The sequence below is a fragment of the Micromys minutus genome, assembly GCF_963924665.1.
Source record: "Micromys minutus genome assembly, chromosome: 31".
NCBI lineage: Eukaryota > Metazoa > Chordata > Mammalia > Rodentia > Muridae > Micromys > Micromys minutus.
Window position 1 is genome coordinate 20,392,966 of NC_137966.1, and position 24,183 is coordinate 20,417,148.

The 24,183-nt window shown below is 40.1% G+C and overlaps 1 protein-coding gene across 4 annotated transcripts in view; it reads left to right on the forward strand.

Moving 5' to 3' along the window:
• Positions 1-24,183, forward strand: part of RBFOX1 (RNA binding fox-1 homolog 1) — a 335,551-nt gene that overhangs the window by 218,849 nt on the left and 92,519 nt on the right. For 3 of the 4 annotated variants that reach the window (XM_080942245.1, XM_080942247.1, XM_080942248.1), the window contains exons 5-7: positions 1,261-1,353; positions 3,141-3,201; positions 11,004-11,057. In XM_080942245.1, coding sequence (XP_080798371.1) covers positions 1,261-1,353; positions 3,141-3,201; positions 11,004-11,057 — 208 coding nt within the window. Of the gene's footprint in view, positions 1-617; positions 660-1,260; positions 1,354-3,140; positions 3,202-11,003; positions 11,058-24,183 lie in introns of all 4 variants that reach the window. The other variant, XM_080942246.1, reaches the window with a different exon arrangement.

Here is a 24,183-nt window from a genome sequence, read left to right on the forward strand (position 1 = left end):
GCAAAATTGAATGCCATCCATGAGGATGAGGCAAGTCTTAGTCTGTGCAAATTGATAGTCCCCAAGCAGTGAAAAAACTGCTTCCCAACTTACCCAGTGAACCCACATTATTCCAAAGGTTGGTGTATATATTTCTAAACAAAACATGCAAATTGGCTTAAGGATTTTAGAAGGAGTAGTAGTATGTCAGGTTTCTATACTCATCATGAGAACCCTGTCAGTAAGGAATTGATGTGGTTTTTGCTAAGGTAGATTAGTAGGGTTTGTGGTACATGCTGAAATGTTAAAAGCAAAACTATACCCATGGTGAAGCAAAGGGTGTACTTGTTATTTATTGAAGAAAGTCTCAATATACTGCACAGATTCTCCCCATCTGGGAAATGTCTTTACTTTGCTACATGTGGATATGGTAAATGACTGTCATCCCAGTACCATAGAGCACTGTTTTCTTGTTAATAAACTAATGCAAAAGGCCAAATTCTAATGCCTTTTATTATCTCGGGGAGGGGGAGGGGAGGGCAAAGTACAAATGTAGAATGGAACTTGCTTATCTACATTGTTAACCAACTAAAGTCTATTTGTATTCATTTCATGTGATTTCTGTTTTTGTTTATTAGAGCCACAAGATCAAGATTTATTATTTAAAAAAAAAAAAAAAGGTCTTTCCTTTTTTTAGGCTTGTTCCTTTTATTTTTGAGAAGCAAAGGCTGTACAGTTGACAGACTTGAATAACCCTAAAATTGCATGAAGAAGAACTCTTCTTAAATCCACGCAGCATGACTCCGTAGGCCATGTGACAGGACTGGAGCATTCACTGTTGAATTCTGTGCACACGTTTTATTCCGTTTCCTTTTTTAATTTGCATGTCAAGGACCTGGTTCCCTTTCTTTTTTCTCGTTATTTCATTTACTCTCCGTGGAGACTCTGTACGTTTATTTTGACTCCATTTTCCTTTCGGTTGGTTTCTTTTCTTCCGTAGTGATGTTTAGAAAGGTATTTTTTTTTTTTTGTTTGTCAGTTTCATATCCATCTTTGAATTCTTTAGGGGTTCCAGCTAACGGGTGACAGGAAAAAAAAATCTCGTTCACATTTGGTGCTTAATGACTGCACTTTGTAGTGTTCTTATGGTTTTTCTAATTTGCATGTTACAGAACGGAAGCCATGACAAGACATAGCAATGAAAGCGAGAGAACTTTACCAAGTGGTCGTTGACTGAAATAATAATATGCATGTTGTTCTCCTTCTCCCTCCTGCATGCAGGGATTTGGTTTCGTAACTTTCGAAAATAGTGCGGATGCGGACAGGGCGAGGGAGAAATTGCACGGTACCGTGGTAGAGGGCCGTAAAATCGAGGTGCATGTCCAAAATATTTTCCTTTTCCTCTTTTTTTTATAAATGTCTGCTTCACGCTCATTTGTCCTTCCAGGTGCATCATTGGTGTCTTGTGTGTGACCCTGTTCCCTTCCCATCGTTTATATATATTTATATATTTATATATATATTTATATATAAAAAGGAAAACTGGCCTTACTTTTCCGTTACATTTTACTTTCCGTTATTCTGTATAGGACTGCTTGAGGGTAGATAGCAAAAATGAGACGAGAGAGGAAGGTTAATATGAAAGGTTCTGTTTGTTTGCTTTAGTTTCTTTACAATGGTGTATGAACAATGGGTGCCGTAGGATCCAATGAGGACACAGTATTCAAACCAGACCAAATATAGCAAGCTTCGTTTTGTTTCGTTTTGTTTTCAGTCCACTTTAGGGTTGAAGAGGGATCCACAGTGGTTTGCAAATTAAACCAAATTTCAAAGACAACAACATTCAAAATACTAAAACAGAAAAGAAAGTAGAGACACTTGTCATTAAATGTTCCACTTGAAAACGAAAGCCAGCTTGAATTCCTGTGTTCTTCCTCCGATTAGACATCGAATAGGCAATCAGAATTTCCCATCTCAGCACACGGCCCCTGTTGATTGGCAATGCAGAGCCCACCTTCTGACATCCAGCGCCTGCCCCTTATACCACTGGGTTCCTCTTCAACACAATCAAAGGGTCATATCTGTTAAAACTTAAAAAGAAACAAAAGAAAAATTTACCAGTTAAAAATGCTTTAGTCTTTGGAGTAAGATGTCGCATATTTTGCCTTTTTTATTTCCCCCCTCGACGGTAACGCTTAGGCCCCTCACCAAACTCTCAGTAACCATGGTAACTGTATACAAACCCATGCTGGCGATGGTGGCGAATGGTAAGTGACGAGTCCATCTGCCGCTTCACGTATTTAGTGCTGATATATCTCTATACATAGCTCTCTACCACGTGACCTTTTTTGACTTGTTGTATTAAGTTTTCTTGATGCTCCATTTTTTTGGGTCTTTGGTACGCCTGTAATTGAGTGTACGTTCTAAGCTAGCCTGGGAGGCTCTGACTGGACTGAGTTACGAGCAGTGCGCATCTTACTCAGAACCTTAACTCCATATCGTGTTACACAATGCACCCTCTCCTTTACCCTTTTGTTAGCTGTGACTCTGAAGCTTGAATGATTCGTTTAATTCTTGCAATGTAAAAGGCTCTTGTTCCAAGTGTTGAATGCTAGATGTTGCTTCCCAATCGTTCCCCCTCCCGAAGTGTTGCACACAGCTTAAACGTGTCTGTCCCTTCCCTTGACATTTATGTCCCCTGTACGCTGTCTCCTCCCTCTTCTCCACTGCATGCCCCTTCCATATTAACTCGATTTTTTTTTTAATTTTGTTTAAAAACCCCTTTCTTGTTTCTGTGTTACCATGGAGCACACGCATGCTTTTAAATCTTCAATTATGCAGTATCTTTTATATTGCTTTTACTGTCTCTTTATTAAACTCTTAAATGAGATGGCATTGCTTTATTGAAATGATTCGTAAGTTAAACTGCTTATGAAGTAAATGTAATTATAAAAGTGTATGATTTGGGGGATTATGCATCTACTGCCATTTGTAAATTAAAATGCATTGTAGTTTTTGTTTTAAGTTTTTGGGTTTTTTTTTTTTTTTTTTTGGTGTTGTTGTTTGGTTTTAATAAGTAATGACTGTCAGAATGCATGCAATTAATTGGATCATGGGCTGGCCTTGGCATCCAAACTCACTTGAGTTTTCTATGTATATAGGTTAATAACGCAACAGCACGCGTGATGACTAACAAAAAGACGGTCAACCCCTACACCAATGGTGAGTACATACCTGGCATTCACAGGACAACGTCTCTGCCTGTGGGGCCACAATGTTCTGTAATGAGGGAATCTGTTCCTTTTCTCTTTCCTTTGAAAGTTTTATACATGTACCCATTTTCTCCCTCATGTGTATCCTTACATCTCCCTTCTGGTTCTCCCAATGAGCCACCATCACATCTCCCACTAAGTTCATGTCTTTATTGGTTTGTTTGTTTTAACCCCACTGATTCCAGTTAGTATTGACTGGGATAATCCACTTTGGTCTGGAAGAACCCGTCAGTGGTCCAATTCTCAAAGAAAAGTGACCCTGACCTCACTAGCCACAGATTGCCAACAGCTCTGCCAGGGGTAGGGCCTGAGAAGATGGCCACCAATCTATGCTGGAATTCTCTTTAAAGACTGTACGGCTCTTGGGTTGGTAACCACAGCTGCTTTGACTTGGTGTGTGCTGCCACGTGCCACTTTGGCCTTCCCTAGTTTCATTGCTGACCGGCTACAGTGAACTACCTCGGAGATGATTTCCCAGAAAAGCAAAAAGTTTTCAAACTCAGCCCATCCCATCTCTTTAAAGCAATCCCTACCCCCCAGGACTGACACCCACCATGACTTGCATCATTTGACTTCTTGTGATGCTAGCGAACCAAGGAAAGAATAAAAATTTTCATTAGTTATTTTTTGATCCAAGTATTCTTCATAACTTGCTACTCCTGGAAGTGTAGTTGTAGAATTTGGTACTGGCTTTCAGACTTCTTGGATATTAAAGTATCCTGATGAAGCTAATGGCTGAGCCCCATGGAAAAGTGGCTACAAGAGTCTGATGCAGGTATCCCTGAGGGCTGTTAAAATGAGCCATATAAAGTTAACTGTGGGATTATAGTGAGAAAAAAAATCCTGAATAATGAATAATGAACCATGTATACTTTGATTTCAGCTGATGTCAGTAATTCTACTAAAATGGTAATGCTGTGTTGACTATCAAGATCAAAATATGATTATCGTTGGTGTATAGGTTTTAAAAGTAATGGAGTTTTATTACACACAACAGAAAAATGTATGAGATTCCTATTTTTAAAGTTTTAATTATACGTGAAACACAGATTTATTTTAAGGCAGAAAATAATCAGGGAGGAAACAAAGTGCAAAACGTTTTGGCAAGTACTTATGCGATCCTGGCTTTTTCCTCCTTTTAGGAGAAGCCACTCTTTCAGACTATTGCCTATAACTCATTTTACATTTTCAGGCATAGACATACATGGACACACAGCTCCGTGTGCAGTGTTCACAGTGGGATCTACATATTCTTAACATAAATACCATTATGGCACACATAGCCTTTAATCAGCAGTTATGAGTCAATTTGGACTTCTCTAGATGCTGATACAGACAGAGAGAGCTAAGTCCTTCTGGCTGTAGAGCATTCCAAGGGTTGATTCAGATATTCAGTGTTCAGTGACGACGTTTCATTACTTTGGTTTCAGTTTTTGTATTATTACAAACACAGTAGCATTTTATAGTTTTTTTTTTTTTCTCTGTTATCTTTTCTGCTACTGGCAACCAATTTGACAATGTCAGTGTTCTTACCTTCAAAAGCAATGCTGTTAAACAGACATATATCCTTATTGTAACATGGAAAGAACAAAGAATAATTTATTCTGCTGTCCTGTTTCCCCTACCTCAGTACACACACACACACACACACACACACACACACACACATACACACACACACATGTCCACATACATGCAAGCACACATACCTATTTACATGTACGCTGTAATACATACATACTTACAAATATAAAGCAATGAATCAAATGTGATTCCGTAAAAACATGTAATATATATAGGTATTTGTTTTAAAGGAAGAGTTATTGATTAATTTCATATCCAAGGAATGAAAACTGACTCATATAAAAATTTCAAGCACAACTCAAATCCCACTCAAAGCCCATGGTTCTCTGGGCTCTGTACTGTGTGAGAGTGGTGGTTAGATGTGCAGCTGAGACCATTTCCCTTTTGGCAAACAGGAAGCTGAGTTGTAGACTGGACCCAAGGACCATGAGTAACCTTCACAAGCTTGTTCTCTGCAGTCAACTTTTACAGAGCCTGCATTTTTAACCTCTCCCTCAAATGCCATCATGTAATGAGTCTGTCAGGAGGTTAATACCTTAACTATATCTGATCTAATCACTTCCCAGCCTCATCATCTGATGAGTAGTTCCTTGTTACATAAGCCTTTTGGGAGCACTTTGTATTCAAACTGTCACAGAGAATAAAATGCCAATATCTATGAAGTCATACTGGGATAAGAAAGTAATCGTTTTGAGATTTTTCTCCTTTGTTGTATGACTTATAAACCATAGAAATAATACCTTTTCCAAAGTTATCAGTTGTCAAAGCCATCCTTCAAGTTTTGCAATAAAAGATTAGTTGCCAATGTCAAGTTTCTGGGTTCCTTCAGTTATGCACCCAGCTATGGTTCCGACAGTTTCAGGATCTCCATGTTGCCTCAAACTGGTCCTGATGCAATGAGAAGGTAGCATGGAAGAGTGTGAGGAGGAGGGAATCTGCTGCAGAAGACTGTGGCTGAGATCAGTGTGGAGGATCTGATACCCCAAAGATGCTCTAATATACATATACAATAAAAGACAATAGAAGAAGTAGAAATTTTCTAAAGCTGTCAGAAAGCTTCTTAAAACATGGAGTTGGTGTCTCTGCCTTCCCCACTCCCATTTCTTTTAAAACCATGTCTGTGGACAAATAGAGGGGGGCGGGAAAGAAGTGGACTCTGTACATAGGGTAACAAGTTGAGAACTGGATTTGGAGGGGTTTTCTAAAAGGTGGCAAAGCATGGCTGTTAAGTGTAGGATTTTTGTTTCCTTAGAAATTTTTACAAAGCTGGAATTGGGAAGAAGTTCACAATCATGGAGATAAAGTCTTTGCTTATGGTGTAAACTCCAGTGACTGCTGCCACACATCTAAGCTAGTCAATGTCTCCCTACATGGTTCTGTTTAGTGAGAGGTGGACATTTTTTGGAACCAACATTTAGGTAACTGGGATCTTTCGAGGAAGTAACATTCCACTATTGCGGGTAGAAAAAGTGACCTTGGTTTGACTGTTTGTGGAGCAATAGTCTACAATTACAGAGAAGCCACAGTCTCAAATGGAGATTCCATTCATTCTTTCCAGCCATGTGCAAAGATTCAGATGTTAAATGAGCCACCATGCAAAGGAACCAAAAGATTAAAAAAGTGGACAAATTCAGTCTGTTTTTTGCCTTCTTTGGATAATTGATTATTTATTAAAAGAGGACAAATTCAGTCTGTTTTTTGCCTTGTTTGGATTATTTATTTGTTTGCTTCTTTTTAAAATTTGTTTATTCTTTAATAATCTCATCACGTTTTTGATACAGTCTGGTCATGCCCATCCTAATTTCCTCTTAGCCTTGCCCGACTCCAACCCACCCCCAAGTGTCTCACCTTCTGTCCCATGCCTTGTGCCTTTTTGTTGTTGGTTTGGTTTGATTTGAGGTCACACACAAAGCCCACTTGTTTGGTTCTCAGGGAAGAGCTTCCTACTGGAGCCTGAGTAACTTCACAGTGGCCTCAACAGTCAAGACCATGACTTTCCCAGTCTGCCATAAGCTTTTATGTGATCCTTCCTGATTGTGGTTAAATATTTAGAGGCTTGTTGTGATGGTCCATGAGTAGAATTGCCATGTCATGCCCACAAAGCAGCATTTCAAAGCCCGTATCTTCGAGCTTCCTTTTGTTTATAACCTGTCTCTATTACTGAGCACCCTCCTGAGATTCATGAGTAATTTTCCTTTGGAAACAGGGTCTTTCTTAGTTGCCCACCCTGGCCTTGAATTCACTGTTGACTCTAATCAAGGTGTTGAACTTGAGATTTTTTTTCCTGGCCTCATACTCCTAAACAACTAAAATGACAGGCCTAGCTGAGAATCAGTGAAAAGCATTTATCTTCTATGTGTTCACCAGGTTAAACAAGAGATTTCTCTCTGAGTATACAAAACAGTGCAGTTTGAGGACAGAGGGACACAGTTGGGAGTTTTGGCTGCCTGTTATTGTCTGAGCAGCTACCTCTGGTCATCTGTAATAAAGCTACCTCATGGAATTCCTACCTTAAAGTTGCCATTTTTTCCCAATCTTTCATGAGAAACTGAAATCCTACACTTTAGGTGAAATCTATATGCTGGCTATTAGCGCAGGCATGCTGTTAACAAGAACAACAACATAAAACACAAGGTGACTCAAAGTATAGAAGAACACAACACATGGACCCCAATGTATGAATGAGTAACTGCTTTGTCATTTTGGATGCTGCCTCCTGCTCCGTTTGATCAATGAGGTCTCTGTTTAGAATATATGCCGGTCATTTTCTTAAGTTTTATTACATTCACTAGAGCAAGGCTTGTACCCCGGGGATCTTGTCCAGCATTTTTCTGAAGCAAGCTAGCACGTAAGCCTGGACAAGCTACATTTCAGGAAGGCGGGGAGTCTGATTCGATGCAGCTCCCTGAAGGATGAGCTCAGAGGGGTAAAACTCTAGGAGCCTGCCAGGGTTTTGCTCCATTGCCTTGTTGGATGGGGCCCTGGGAGGCTGGGAGTGGTAGGCTTTATCTGCTTTTCTCTATTTTGTAAGCCTCATTGTTTGGCTTAATGTCCCTGATGAAAATCCCAGAGTTTGCAAAGCCCGGGGACATACATAAACTGTCTGAGAAATTAAAATTGGGATCATTTTGTCCATCTTCCTGACAGTGCAGGCTTGTACTTCCAGCAAGGTTATCCCAGGGGTCTCTTCCAGGTACAAGAAGGAGCCACAGAAAGGATAAGTCCATTTGCTTGTGATTTGCATACATTTACATATGTTTTCTTTAAGTTCTATGAGTCTGAGCAATTCTGCTCTCAGGTGAACTGCTCAAGGGCAGTTCTCATTGCCTTGACTAGAAGATGGCAGTCCTTAACAGGTCCTTAATTGCATGTAGAACCTTTGGCTTCTAGAAGGCAGAAGGAGACCAAATCCTAGCCAGAGGGAAATGAGACCATTTAAAAGACCATAGGAAATGCTCTTTGTACCTTTTGATTTCCTTAGGTTAAGACTAAGTCCATGTGTATGGAATGTTGAGTATTTGTCAACTGCATTAAGTGCCTGGGACTGTGCTTGGCAGTGTTACCTTGATTTACTTTCAGTTCCCATGTGGGAGAATGAGAGAGAAAAACAAATAAGAAGAGAAAGAAATAAAGGGAAGGGAAGAAAAGGAAAGGAAAGAGAAACAGATTTAGATACTGTTGGCAGCTATGCGGAAAATATAACTGGAAAATGAATCAGTGAGCACCCATAAGACAGGAGAAGGACCTTGAAGTATCGTGATTTGGAAGGGATTGGAAGACCCAGATAATACCCGGACACTTGGGATAGTGTTGGGAGGAGTTCTCCAAACAAGGCCAGTAAATCTCTGGATGTTCAGTTAGCCTTGGTGGTTTTCAGTTGAAAAAGATCAACACCCTGTGTCTTGGAAAGATGGGGGCAGTGGTGAAAAGTGAATGGACCTTGCTTAGACTATGTGGTCTTCTAGTCCAAGGCAAAGAGTTTGTGCTTATCCTGAGTCCAGAAGGAAGATACGGAGTTTGGACTATCAGGGCGGAGCAGTGTTTCTTTCTTACATACCTCTTGGCCATTTGTGAATAGAATGGATAGGGAGGAATGAAGAATAAATGGGGTCTTTTATTTTCCATTGTTTGCAGATAGTTATTTTTGTGTGTATGTGTGTGCACATGAGTGGGTGCATGTGAAGGTAGATGTGTAGATTAAGTGCATGTATGTGCAGATGCTTACAGAGGGAAAAAGAGTATGCTCTCTGAGGATAGAGTCCTAGGAGTTTGTGATCTACCTGACATACGTGCTGGGAACTGAACTTCGTTACTCTGCCTGAGTAATACACTGAACTCTCTCTCCAGCCACAGGGGTAGCTTTTAGTTATTGCCGTTGCTATATGTTGTTTTGCTATGAATAATGTCTGGCAAGAAACAGGGTGTAAAGAAGCAAGGCACTCTCCCAAGGTTAATGAAGTACTTTTCAATGGATTGCATGAGATACGAAGATAAAGTAGCAACTATTGGGCCACATTTTAAGTGAGTCCACTGTTAGACGTGCCACTAGCTGCAGGGGAAGACTAGAAGAAAATCAAGCTTCAGGATAAAGGGAGAATTAAAGGTAGCATCCGGTGCAAGCATAATATCGAATAAGATATTCAAGCTCGCCGTCTGGTCGTGGGTAGCCTTGTTTAGAAGAAAATGTCAGAGATACTAACAAATGTATCACAGTCTTTTAGAACTTAACTTAGGATGACTTCATCAGGTTTTCCTGTTTTGGATAGTCAACGTCTCCATCATGAAATACCTCAAGGTCCAAGACCGAGCATCCCCCTGCCTCCAGCAAGGCCCAACTTCCCAAAGGCTATCCAACCTCTTAAAACAGTACCACCTGATAGGGGCTAGATGTTCAGACAAACAGAGAATACACAAGTAACGTGTCTTGTCCAAATCATAGCAGCACTGAGACATAAGCCATTCCCTTTTCTCAGGTCAGTTTATTGAAATATGTTTGGTATTCGGTCCTTGGTCTGAGAAACATGAGCCCACAGGGTGGAGCTCACTTAGGAAAATGGCATAACTGAATCATTAAACATGAACCCATCATGTCATAAACTGGGTATTGTACCCCAAACCTATAATCTCAGTATTCCAGAGTAGGACACAGGAAAGTCAAAAGTTCAAAGCCATCCTAAGTTACATAAGGAGTTCAAGTCCAGCCCAAGCTACATTAGACTCCTAGGGTACAAAAGACCCTGTCTCAAAACAACCTTATTGCTGAAATTTCCATAGAGATTTACTAAGAATATCAGAGCCAATCACATGCTCTGACACATGTAAATTCTTTTTTATGTTATGAAATACCTCAACCCCCTCACCCCACCACACCCCCACAAAATAAAAAAAAAGGGGGGGGGGGAAGAAAAGGAAAGATTATAAATCCAACAGTTCTGTAATGTGCTTTTTACCTTATGGTAGTTTTGAGTGCTTTCTTCTTGATTGAACATTTTTAAAAAGTCAAAGTTCATATTTAAGGCATCTTCTTATCAATAACATTTAGAAAACTAGAGGATACGTTTAATGTCATAGAGAGGTGATTGGAAAGTTACCTTCTGTATTTAGCACTGCTAATGGTTTTTAAGCTTCTTGGATGCATTGAAATGTGTTCCAGGCCAGGTCTCTAGGGGATAAACTAACATCACCCCTGTGATTCCCAGAGCACACAGTAGAGAACTGGACTTCTCTGGTAGCTAGAGGTCATAATCAGGAACACTAATCGTCAGTGTACGTTCCCTCAGAGTTTTGTTCATTCCAGTTCTTAAATATCTATGACTTTAACACAGGCACCATGGGATGGATTATCCACATTGTTATATGAGATAAGACAAAAGCTGAAATTCTGATTTTTACAGATGTAGTTGAAAATAAATCCTGGATTTTTTTTTCCCACAAGGTTCACCTGTAGCCGGTCAGGGGTTATTCATTCCATCCCCCCACCCCCACTAGCAGAAAACCAAAACTAGTAGACCCCAGAGTCTGTAACTGTTGTGCATGCTCAGCTTCCATAGCCTTGAAATTTCCAAACACAAACCAGAGCACCCTTTCTGTCTGTTCTTACTGTGGTTACCTGAAGGGCTAGAAGTTCCTGAGTCAAATGTGATGTAATCCTTCTGTGCTTATTTTAAGGCTGGAAATTAAATCCAGTTGTGGGCGCGGTCTACAGCCCCGACTTCTATGCAGGTAAGGAACTTTGCTTTGCACGCCAAAGTGTTGCTTGGTCTTTCCTAAATGTGCTTTGCCTGTCCCTCGATCATGAGCTTTGCATCTTAGTCCAAACCAGGAATTGTACCCTAACACGTTCTCAATGATGTCTTTGAACAAACCCAGGAGCATTTTAAACTCTTCAGTAACTGAAGGAGAGTCACTAGTAACTTTGTGAAGTAACCGTCATACTGACATTTCATGTGGATTTGCCCCAGGAAAGCATTGGAACTATGTGCATTGGATAGATGGGTGGTGGCTCATACCCATTTTATTGCAGTGCCCACCCATGTACCCGTTAACTACACATTTTCATCATGTAGCTAGCTGCTTTTCCTTTCTTACAGCAAAGGCTTGAGTAGATCACTTCAGCAATGTGTAAGCTGTGAGTTTCCAAGATAAAGCTTATGTAGAAATTAGGAGGGAGAAAAAATAACTTATGTCTTTCTCAATGAATCGATTGGGCTTGGCAAGTCCATTCCTCTCTAATTTTCTTTATGCATATGCCTCCCTCCTTCCCTCCTCCCTGCCTAAGTATCTACTACCCCTTAGTAGGGAAATAATACCAATCAGATAAGTCAGTGTGCTAATCAGGAGAGGGAGCTAGAAGGGTCCACAGCTAAGAGTCCTTGCTTTGATAGCAAGGGTTAGCCTGTTACTGTACCTAAGGCCATATCATCAATACTGTCTTGAAAGTCTTACATCTCATGGGTATGAGAGAAGAACCTTCCTATGGCATGCCTCTTTTGAAGCATTTAACAATGGTGAACAGTTGATTGAGAAACTCCCTTACTGGCAGGGTTAAATCTCAGTTCATTTCATCTGGTTGCCCAACTCCTGTCCTTTTTCTAAGAGTAGCCATCACTCCCAGAGCATCCTGGGAAAGGAAGAGAACACACTAACCAAACTAAAAATAAAGTGTGGGATAAAGCTTGGGAGAGACTATACAGCAGACAAAATTTGTATTTCAACTCTACCGTGCTTGCGATTCTACTTCCTGTACAGGTATAGATTGAATCTAGGGATTGTACTATCATACAACAGCTTTGTTTCCTCTTACAGCAGAGGGCAGAATTGGCTCTAAGGCTTCTCAACAATCATACTGTGCACCCTACCTCCAAGGATAACACACAGGAGAATCAGGAACATGGAAGGGGAACCAGACAACCTTTTTATTTTTTTTTTTCCAGATGTGTGACTCTAGACAAGTCATTGGGTCTCTCTGTGCTTCAATTTCCTCAAATTCTCTCAAATAGGGATTGTGGTAGTGTCAAGTGCATAGGAGTTCATTAGAATATATAGAAGAGCAATATGAAGCCTTGGTTGCCTATTCAGCACTATAGAAATGTTCATTAAATAATAATGAGCAAGTTAATATTTAACCCTTGTGTCAGGGTAGGAGGCAGGCATGTTATCAGCTGACCCTGATGAGCTCTGAGCTCATTGTCTTAACTTGGAAGAAAGCTTGCCTGTATATTCTTGGCATGTCTATTGGAGGTGTTAATGTCTGGGCTTAGGGGCATAGACATTTCATGCAGGAGCAAGATGGGGTATCTCTTTTCCAAAGCTACAGATTTACAAAATTTCCCAAAAATATCAGTGAGGAGATGGCCTCAACACACTTGCAGAGACAGTCACAAGTCTATGTCAGCTGATCCAAGGCAATTGCAGATTCTTTAGACCTGTGAATATTTGTGGTATGTGCCTGTGTTCAGGAGAACACCCAAACACAGGTGCAGGAAGCAGGAAGTGTTCCCTTGTGGTATTTGGAACAAATGTGGGCATGATCTAATAGCACTCTATCTTTGCCTCAACTCATCAGGATGATGTCAACAATCTCCTTTATTTGGGATGCTTACCCAGAGTATGTGCCTTCTGATTTTGAAGAGCAGGGTTAAACTGACTTACATCTGTAAAGTTAAAGGAATCTGCATCCCTTTAATAGCATCAGAACATCAAGAGTCAGCCACAGCAGAACAAAAGAGAGTAGGTTTGGAGGGTAATGTGTATTTAGTATTTTCCTTGGGCTATGGCTTTTCTAAGCACTTCCCATACACAGATATATTAAAACCTCTTGGCAGTTTTGCAAATTAAAACACAAAGCTATGCAAAGGATATATGGTCCCTTTAGGGTTTCTCCAAAATAATGGGTTCTGATCAATCCCTGGGGCTTAGATCTTTGTAAGTAGATTCCAGAGGTTTCATTGTATTTTATAAATAATAATTTTTTATTTATGTGTCTCGGTGTGACATTCATCCCACTGTTCAAGTGCAAACCAAAAGAGTGAAAAAGAAGCCACCTGATCATTCTGGATTGTTCTAGCATCTCTACCACATTTAGGTATATGAATTGGCTGTGTGAGAACAACCATGATGGTTGTTTAGACTGTTAAAGTAAGAAACCTGTTATGGAAGCACATCCTCTTGCTAGGCTGAGACAAGAGCATCTCCTTGAGTCTAAGGCTGGAAAGGATTACAAATTGTAACCTTCGTTCTTAAAATCCACAGCAAAAAAAAAAAAAAAAAAAAAAAAAAAAAAAAAGGAGGCCAAGGCATGAGCTCAGTTGGCAAAGCATCACACAAGTGTGAAGTCTGGGCATAATCACCCACACCAGTGTGAAATCTGGGCACGATGCCCCACGCCTTCCCCTACACGTCCATGACTAGGACTTTAGGAAACATTCAAAACGTCCCTTGCTATGAAAACAAACGGGCTTTCTCTCTCTAAGTTTGCATGTTTCTCTTGCAGTGCCTCATATCTGAGGGGAAGGAGGACGTTGCCACTGGCTTTCTGAGGATATTTTATAGGCCATCTTTATGTAGGTCTGAGGTGGAAAGTCAGACTCATTAGTCATTTCTTAGTCTAAGATCTGTTCATGACAGATTTCATGAAACTCCCCTGACATAATTATTGATTTTCCTTGCGCTTATGCAGAAAGAACCACCCAGCCGCCAATTGTCTCTCAAAATGGGGCATGGAAAGTTCACAGATTTTGTAAATTAAAATCAATATTTTCAATCTCTCCTAAAGGTAATTTTCCTAATTTAGTGGACTTTCCCCTAACATTTATTTTCTCTTTTAATTATAAAATGGCAAGTTATTGATTTTCCTATAGAGCCTTCTGGTGCCCCCCAGTGCATTTTTATTGCTGATGTCGAATGGGGGTGGGGAAGGAGAGCACACTTCTTAATGAAGACCTTTAATTACTAACTGAACAGTATTAATTTGCTTTGATAGATTATGACATTTGCATGCACACACACATCCTGGGAATCATTTAGAAAGCTGTTTTAACAGGTTTTCCATTTTAGAGGCCTTTTTTTTTGTGGTTTCTTCTCCAGTCATACTTACTATGAAGTCTTTTGCAAGTGTGGTAAATCAAATATACATAAATCTGCATATTCTAGAAATAGATATAAATCTTCTCCAAAGACAGGTAGGGTTTTTTTTTTCATATAAAGCTAAGCAGTATTGATTATTTTCCCAAGACTAATTATCTTCAGACCCTATAATGTTTATTCTCAAGACAAATGATTGATACGTCAATTAAGGCACAGATAGCTCTTGAAGATTTTGACCAATATGGATGGACACATCTTGGTGTTTAAGTAGAATTTGGGATGCTAGTAGAAATAGGATATCTGTGGGCATCTGCTCCCTCTAGTATACCTCAAGTTACTGGGTACAATTATAAAGAACAAGTCTAAGAATGGAAATAAAGAAGGCACATTAAACTATTCTTATCACACTCATATCATTTTTATCATATCCTAAAAGATTCATATCAATCCATAAAGAGACATTTTTGCCATTTCTAATAAGACATTTTGAGGTCAGGGGAGAAAACTCAAGTGGAAAAGCGTTCGGTGTGTTCATATGATCCCTGAGTGCAATTCCCAGAACCGAGTTAAAATGTGAGGCATTCTGGCACATGCCCATAATCTTTGCTTGGTGGAGAAGACAAAGATGGATTCCTGGGACCTTGAAGCCACCCTGTCTAGCCTACTTCTCAAGCTCCATTCCCCAGTCTCAAAATAAAACAAGGTAGATAGTTCCCCAGGAACATCTCTTGAGGTTATCCTATTACTTCCACATGTACATACACAAATACACAATCCTGTGTACATACAAGTGTACCCATATACATACATGAGCAAAACCCCTCACCACTTTTAATGAAACTGTCGGGATTTTTACAGATGATATCCATCTAATAAAACTGTTGATTCAATCTATCTTGAATCTTCATAATAAGTGAAGCAAAATAAATAAAAGAGAGAATATTATGCACATCTGTCGCACTGGTACTGACAAATGGCAGAGTTCTGATCCTCAATTGCCTGTGAGTTCCACGGCATGGGGCTTTCCCATGCCATATATCATAGTAGCTTACTCGTTTTACAGATTAAATATTCCGTCAGTGGGGCTAGAAGGTGGCAAATCTTAACAAGATTCTGAAGGTGTAGCACTTGAACACACATAACTCACTCCCATGGCTCAGGAACACCCAACCTGCAAAGGAAAATTGCAATTTTCTTTCATTACTCCACGGGCCCTAGTCAATAGAGAAAGAAAAGGAACTTCGAATGAAATGTAGATCAATGGTAGGGTTGTGTCTCAAAGATGAGAAAAATATATTGGCACATGTGCACATGTACACACACACACAGACAGACAGACAGACACACACACACACACACACTCACACAGTGGGGAAAGAGAGAGAGCAAGAGAGAGAGAGACAAAGTGGAGGACTTTGAGGAGATGGAGGAGAAGTGGTTCTAATAGCAATTATTCTTAGCAATATTTGAGAAGGGAGGAAGAGAACTTGATTGATACACCTAAAAATAAAACATATTTTTGTTGTGTTTTGAGAGGGGTAATAAAAAGGTTCTAGAAGAAGGTCATCCTGGATTGCAAAGTCCCATATAAAAATTGATCGGGTCTCCAGCTAAGCTGATCTCAAGGTCACAGGTAGGGTCAGGTACAATAACAAGGGTAGGAGAACTTCCCGGGCTTTGAAGTAAGATATAAATCTCAGGGATTAGTGTGATCGCTGGAGTCACCTCCATTGACTATAACCATATCAGAGACCCTGGCCCTGGACCACATCGCACAAGAACAGGTGATAGAATAGTGGATTGAGATCTCAATGTGAACTTTAAAAACAAAGAGTTGAGATATAGCACTCTGTGATTGCTTGTCTCAAAAGGGCAGCTGTATTTGACCTTGGATTATCTGTACAAATGTGTTGGTTTTCTATGAGTGTTTGGCCACTGTGAACTATGATTCATCTCAGAACTGTGTCAGAGGAAGGCAGCATGAACTCCCCTTTCCCATCCATCTTCCCACTTGCCCTTTATGGAGTCCAGTACATTTGATAGAACGACCTTTCGCATAATTTTGCATGAGTCTCTCTCTCTCTCTCTCTCTCTCTCTCTCTCTCTCTCTCTCTCTCTCTCTCTCTCTCTCTCCACTTTTCTCCTGTATTTTGAACATGTTAACATCTACAAAATGTAAGATTGTTCAAAAGCCATGCTGTGATGGTTAATATTGATGGTGTACTTGCCTAGGATAGAAGTCTCAGTTTATGCCTGGGAGGGTGACTAGATTGGGTGTGATAGGGTGATTGTTGGGAATAGATCACAACCTTCCATGAGTTGAGGTCTATACTGGATTAAAGGGAGAAAGCAGACTGTGTGAGTATTTATTGATCCTTTCTGGCTGTCTGTGGACACAATGTAACCAGCTCCTGTCATTAAGCCTTCTCCATGTTGATGAACCCTGGCCTTGAACTGTGAACTGGAATAAACCTTGTTCTTTAAGTAGCTTTTGTCAACATATTTATCACAGGGCCAGGAAAGGAGGTTGGCATGCAGAGTAGCTGTGATCTCAAGCAGACATTTTATTTTATTTGAAGACTGAGCTCAGGGTACTTGTGTGGCAGAACCCCTAGGCATCAACCATGCAATTTAGCATACAACTCTAGCACCTAAGAATATGATGATATATGTTTTCAAGTCCCCACTGCCTTTCCAAGCCCTCCAAGCAGTAAATATTTAGACATCCCTCTTGGCAGGAATGTCTTGACATCCCCACCCAGGGGAATAGGCTGGACTTAGATGCTAAGTTTTGTCCTAAAGAGAATATTCTCATCAAACAGTGACCTTTGGCTCTGGGATGCTGTGTATAATTTACACATCTGCTAAATTCAAATGCGGTGCACTTCAGTGAGCCGGAACTGGGGCATCCAGATTTCAGTCCCCAAGCACGGGATTCTGAGCCTGAGAATGTTCCACTTCAGAGACCTTATCTTGTACATCTGTTTACCTTTCCCTCCTCATTGGGATGAGATTCACTTTGCTTCATGCCCTCTTCTCGCTGCATCTGTCTTATCAGATTTCATTCCATCCCAGCCCACATTTGGCCTTAATTTTTATCCACGTCCTTCCCTGGCCCACAGAGAGAACACATCTCATCTTTGATGGAGCCTGTGGGGGTTTTTGATCTTCAGATAGGATCAGGACTTGCTGAGCTGGTTAAAATAAATGCATTTCTTAAATAATTTTTTCTGTTGCATGGGAAGTCTGTCAAGGCAGTGGGAGGCGGGGCATTTCTCGTATAGGAACTGCATGTGGGTCACACAGTGATGCTCACAGGCTTTGTTAGGATGGCACTGTTGTAATGGTTAGGCTTGGCATGAACACACAGAACTCCACTGGTACACCTTGGCTGTACTCGGCTCATCATGGAAAGACCAAAATGAGACCACTACAAACAAAAAATGTCACTTGCTTCCATTAACTTTTTCATGTCTGTGTAGTATGTGCACATATGATTTGAGTCCTTGTGCTTGTGTGTTGGGGGTTTGAATGTGTAATTGCCACTCATATCTAATTTGAAATCAGGGTCATTCTTGGGTTATTTGTGGCTGACTGTGTGAGGCTAGATAATCTGTGAGCTTCAGGGGGTTGTTTCTATCTCTTGTCTCTCAGTTTGAATATGGGTTATACAAATAAGCTACTCCGCCTAGGATTTGCAGTGGCTCTAGGGATTCAAATTCTAGGTCCTCAGGCTTGTGCAATAAGTGCCTTGTGCTTTGAGTCCTCCTCCACTCCAACTCATTCCTTAGTACAAAGTTATAGAACAAAGGCTGTATCTTGTACATCTTAGCCAAGGCAGAGTCATGCTTTCCTTCAAATACCAAAGGATGCCAAACAGCACACACAGTGTGCAAAATGGATACTGCACACAGGAGCATATGCACACACACAACAGCAACCTCCTGGAGCTTGCACACATTTGCATCAGTTCACACACCCACACAGCCAACAACAGCAATGATCATTGCATATCCATTAAGAACCAAAAAAGGTTATGTAAGTCAGGTCATTAAAGATAAATAGTCCATCTGACAGAGAAGTAAAAAAACAAAAAAAGTTTATGGCAGTGAGAGGAAGGTTGGTGAAGTCTCAGGATATCCCTCAACCTTTAACTGGAGAATCTATTAAGAAATTCTAAACAAATAAAGAAGATGTAGGGACTCGATCTTTATCTGTCACCACACGTGGGAATTTCTGGGAGAAGTGAGGTTCTTTCCAAAGGCTGAGGAGTATTGATCTGCTGAGATCAGAGGATGCCTTCAACAGAAATGTTACTGAAAATACCACTGAAGGAATATGCGTTCTAGAATGTGTCCTGTGAGGGGACGGCTGTCACTGAAAGCACAGCTAAAAAACAAAGGGGTGAGAACTCTGCTGGCCCATTGCATCTGAGCTATATATACCCAAGGGTATCTGATGAGGAAGGATGGGGTAGGCAGAAGACGTATACACATGGCAGGGGAAGCTGAAAAACAGAGAGGACAAATAGCAGAGGCAGAAGAGATACAGGGAAGTAAGAGTCTACCAATATCCACTTTGCTGGAAAATTATAGATTGACAGCTATAATGTTCATTATATGTCAGTTTTCAACATTAAAAAAAAAAGGAACAAAATAAACAATTTAACAATATACTATATATACATATAAAATTATAAGTTAAGAAGTGTTTGCTTTTCTAAAAACATATATACCTGGATATTATTAGTTTTTAGATATTGTTAGTTATGAGGCTGGGGAGATGGTTCAGTCTGTAAATTATGTGGATTACAAGCACAAATGACCCAAGTTTGAGCCCCCCAACTCATGCTAAAACAACCTTCGTTCAATCCATAGGGCCCAGTTTTATAAATGCAATCGTATCAATGGACTCTTCTATACCCAGTGCTGGGGAGGCAGAAACCAATTCCTGGGCTGAGCCTATAGGGGAATTTCCAGGCCAGTGAGAATCCCTGTCTTAAAAGGAAAATTAAGAATGACACTGAAGTGTTTACCTGTTATCTGCACTCTCATTAGTACACACACACACACACACACACACACACACACACACAAATACAATCCACTACCTACTCCTTGATGATTTAACATAGGCAGTGGTCACAGAATCAATTTCCTTTGGTCTAAACCTCTTCCTGGGACAGACAATTAACAGATACCTCAAATAGGAAGCAATACGGGTCTTCAGAACTCCTTATGTTACACTGGCCTTTGATTATAAACTATCCAGTAATATGCATTATTATTATTGTCATTGCTTCACTTATTTTTCTCCTAAAAAATATGGCTATTCTTATTTGTCGAATTAATTAAGTTGTTGCATAAATAAAATCTAGCTGGCCAAATAGTCCACCATACTCTTTATGTTAATTATGTCTTCTGCAAGCTTAAACTATTTCATTGCCTTTTAATTATTTTAAATATTTCAATTATGTGTCCATGGGATGGTTTGTGCAGCCCAGTGTAGTGAAACTCAGAGGCTGAGGGTATCAGATGCCCTGGAGCTAAAGTTATTGTTTGTTGTAAGCTGCATGGTAGCAGCTTGGTTCTGGGAGCCTTGGGTCCTTTGCAAGAGCAATGTACTCTCCTAAGCACTGAGCCATCTCTCCAGCTCCCCAGCCGGCACTGTGTTCTGAAATGGTCATGCTGTTGAAGAATCAACTCACGAAAGGCATCATCCCAATCCGGTAAACCACATTGCTAAGATGTAATATGTTTCTAAAACTTCCTTGTAGCAGTTCTAACCCATTAAAGCCAAAATATTGGTTTATGAAAGATTAATAAGGCCTGTGAAAAACAAAATTCAGTATCTACATTAGCTATTCACACCAAAAGAAAACAGTCAGGATTAATTATGCCACATGCAACATTCTAATGGAGTTTTCATTAACTGTATACCATTATGGAGACTAAGCAAGGATTATTCAAAGAATAATGCCAGCAGCTGCTATTGTTTGAGAGATTAAATTAGTTAATGGGTTACATATTCAAATCTGATGCAAAGGTTAATCGATGTACAGTCATCATCATATTAAACCCTTTATCTTTCTAAGACACAAACACCCCAATACTAGTGACAGTTTTCTTGAAAGAAAAAAAAAAAAAAAAAGAAACATCAATTTGGGTCTTTCTGTTGCTTCTTTGATATGCATGTGAAATGAAGAAAATCGGAACCCTATGTTCTATGTAATTTTTGAGAATAATAGTGCATACCCAACTTCTCTTCTCTTCTCTTCTCTTCTCTTCTCTTCTCCCCCCCTCTCCCTCCCTCTCCTCTCTTTTTATCTATCCATATTTATCTATCTCTTTCCATCTCTCTCTCTCTCATGTGGGTACCCACATGCCTGTGTGTGTGCATGCAAGTATGTTTCTGGTAAGCATATTAAAGCACCTGTTGGTAGTTACTATCTTAGAAATTTAGTGGTGACATTAATTTTTTCTTAAGAAGGCAACTCAAAATGTTACTCTCTTCCATTCCAGAAAATAGCTGGAAAATCTAAAACAGAGTTCTGTCAACAGTTAAGGTTCATCACTGTTCTAGTGTCTAGACATATTTCCAAGTATATTACAGAATAGGGAAAACTAGAAAGAAAGAGAAGTAGAGGCCACTTTTGAATTCAGTGGATAAAATTCACCATGAGTTAATTTCTACTAGAAGTAGAAGTCACAAATAAATAGGTAGGTATGATAGGCTACAGATCACATGAAGGCAGCTAGAACTGCCTTTAACCAGACTAGTCCCTGCCCAGTAGGAATGTGGGACAACACATTGGAATGGCCCAGACTTTCTATTCTACACCCACAGCCGATCATCACAACCTATACATTTAAAGGTTTGCAATGCATTCCCATTTTAACAGTATACCTAGCATCGAGATAATCTTGGCTGTTCCTTATTCTTAAAGGAAAAAAAAAAACTCATTCTGACAATGTCATAGTTTAAGACTCTTAGTATTTATTGCAACTTATATTATGTGACCACTCACTTAGCAACAGTTTCCCCAGCATTTTCTCTAAAGTTGACCTAATACAGATATTTTAATCTCTATTTTACAGATGTAGGAAATGAGATCTAGAAATAATTCATTTCTGTTGCAAAGTCCAATTGCCTACAGTCATGTGGACCAGAAACCAAGAGCAAGCGAGCAGAAGAGTATTGGCAGCTGCTTTGTTGCTGCTAAGGCTATTGCTTGTTTGTTTGTTTGTTTGTTTGTTTGAATTACATTATCAAGCCTCAAAAGTCCATTAGTCTACCTGCTGTGTTTCCTTCCTCTGCCTTACTTCAGTCCTGCAAGGAGGGTTTTCTTATCCATTCTGTGCAGAGGTAACATCCACTAAATATCAAGTCTTAGTGTAGATTCTTAAATGTGACCTAGGCATGTCTTGATTGGTAATTGGGTGTTCTAGTAGAAATACATCTAAAGGCAACCAGGGATGCAGGGACTGTGGCTGTTAACCATCTTCAGGTCAGAAAGTATGTTGGATTGTCCCCAAGTCAAGTGTCACTATGGAGAGGCAGGAGAATGAAGAAGAGTCTGAATGTCAGAATTGTATGAAGTGGGTAGAACCCATTTCTTTTCTAGAATTCCTTCTTAGCCCGTTATTTCTCTTGGCAAAAGGTAGACAGTGCATACTTCGTTATAGGGTCTGAAGCCCAGTGACCCAGATGTGCTCATTGCCTGGTCTAAGCTGCTGTTGAGACAAGCTCCAGAGTCCCTGAAATCTCATTGTTCAAGCAACACTTTCGGCTGCTGGATGTACATGTGAGCAAAGAACCTCAAGTCAAATCCCAGAGCTGCTCAACTGAAGCTTGCATGGAAAACAGTCACAGGACCATGGAGCACAGCAAACTAGGAAATGTGTGGCCCCGGATCCCTCCTTCTCTATGTGGCCCTCGTATCCATGAAGTCTAGCATTAGGAAATAAAACTGAAGGCCATGGTTTTTGCTGCAACTCAGTAGCTAGACTTCCATGCAAACTCTGTAATTGTTTCTACCCCACCACCAGCCCCACTGGCTCACGGTTTGAATAGTTAGTCAAAAACAGGAAGGGAAAATATGTTTTACCCTCACTTATTTTAAAAATCATGTCATTGGAGGCTGGACAGATATCTCAGTCAATAAGGCTTTTGCCAGGAAAGCAGGAGGACCTGAGTTCTATCCCCAGAGCCCATATCAAAAGCAGCTTTAGCCAGGTTGTTAGTCCTGTTGTAGTCCAGTGCTGGAGAAGTAGAGACAGGCAGGTCAGAGTCAATCTATCCTAGTCAGTGAACCACAAGCCAGTGAGATACCTGTCCTCAAAAACAAAATTCAGTTGTCTCCCGATGCTCACATACATGTGAAACACACACACAACACACAGCACACACACACACACACACACACACCAATACAACCACTATCACCATAGTCTTTGATTTTAACAAAAAAAAAAAGAATTAAATTTTGGTCAGTATTGATAAAACAATGTCTTTGAAATATTTAGTGTCAGCCTAGGGTGTATCTAGACAAGGTTGCTGTTAATGTGACTCCAAATAGTGGGAACATGCCTATGAAATGGTTTCTGAAGAGAGGTGGGTAGCTTATATTTTAAACTCTGAAGGCCCTCCAGCTTCTCCCACCAGCTCTCTATTCCTTGGCGTAGCGAAATGTAGCTGTACAGTGTGCATGTGGCTGTGAGTCAATAAAACTTTATTAATAAACATTTAAACACATTTAAGACCAGTTCCCTGATCAACAACGGTATTCTGTTCATTTCTTTTCAATTGTGTAAAGCTGAGGCTTAGCTTGAAGAGCATAATAAAGGTTGGTGGTCGCTAGATTTACCCGAAGACTATGTCGTTCATTGATACTTGATTTTAAAGAAGAATATTTAAAACTCAAGTAGAGGAACCAGGTTGAAATCATTTGGAATTAGCTCCACATATCATTGTCACTCTCAGCACAATCCTAAATATTTTTGTGTTTCAGTACTGTTTTCTGTGTAATGGGTAAAATATTTAAATATGGTGCCATTTTGTGCTTGAGACGGGGTTCAACTATTTATCCCATGCCTGCTTAGAATTCATGATCTTTCTGCCTTAGCCTCCCAAGTGTTGAGATTGTAGGTACATGCTGCCATGCCTAGCTAGCTAGTAGTTTGTATATTACAACTTGTTAAGGGCAGATGGTAGATCAGAGAAGAACTGGAGTTTCTTGGCTATTTGTTCAAAAGTTTCCAGGTGCTGGGGGAAAAGAAAAACTAAATTAGTAATGTACTCTCCAGGAAAATATGAGCTCCATTTACCAGAATAATGTGCTGGGATAATACCAGCACTGGGAATATGAAGACAGAGACTCTTGGATTTGCATGGCATCCAGCCTAGCCTTCTTGGTGAGCTCCAGGCCAGTAAGAAACCCTTTCTGGAAAATAAAGAATGGGAAGCCATTAAGAAGTATGCCCAATGTTAATCTGTTGCCTAGACACTTGTTCACACGGGCACAGTATGCATGTACACACACACACACACACACACACACTCACACACACACACACACAGACATTCATACACAGAACGTATGGAATTACTTTTGTTAATTTTAATCTCATAGTGAGTTCAATATTTTCTCTTAAGGTGACAGGTAGCATAAAATTTGGAGACAGATAAAGCAAAGAATCACTTAAAATTTTATTCAACTCCTGGGTGGGTGGTAGAGTATCCTCATCAAAGCAGGGGAGGGAGG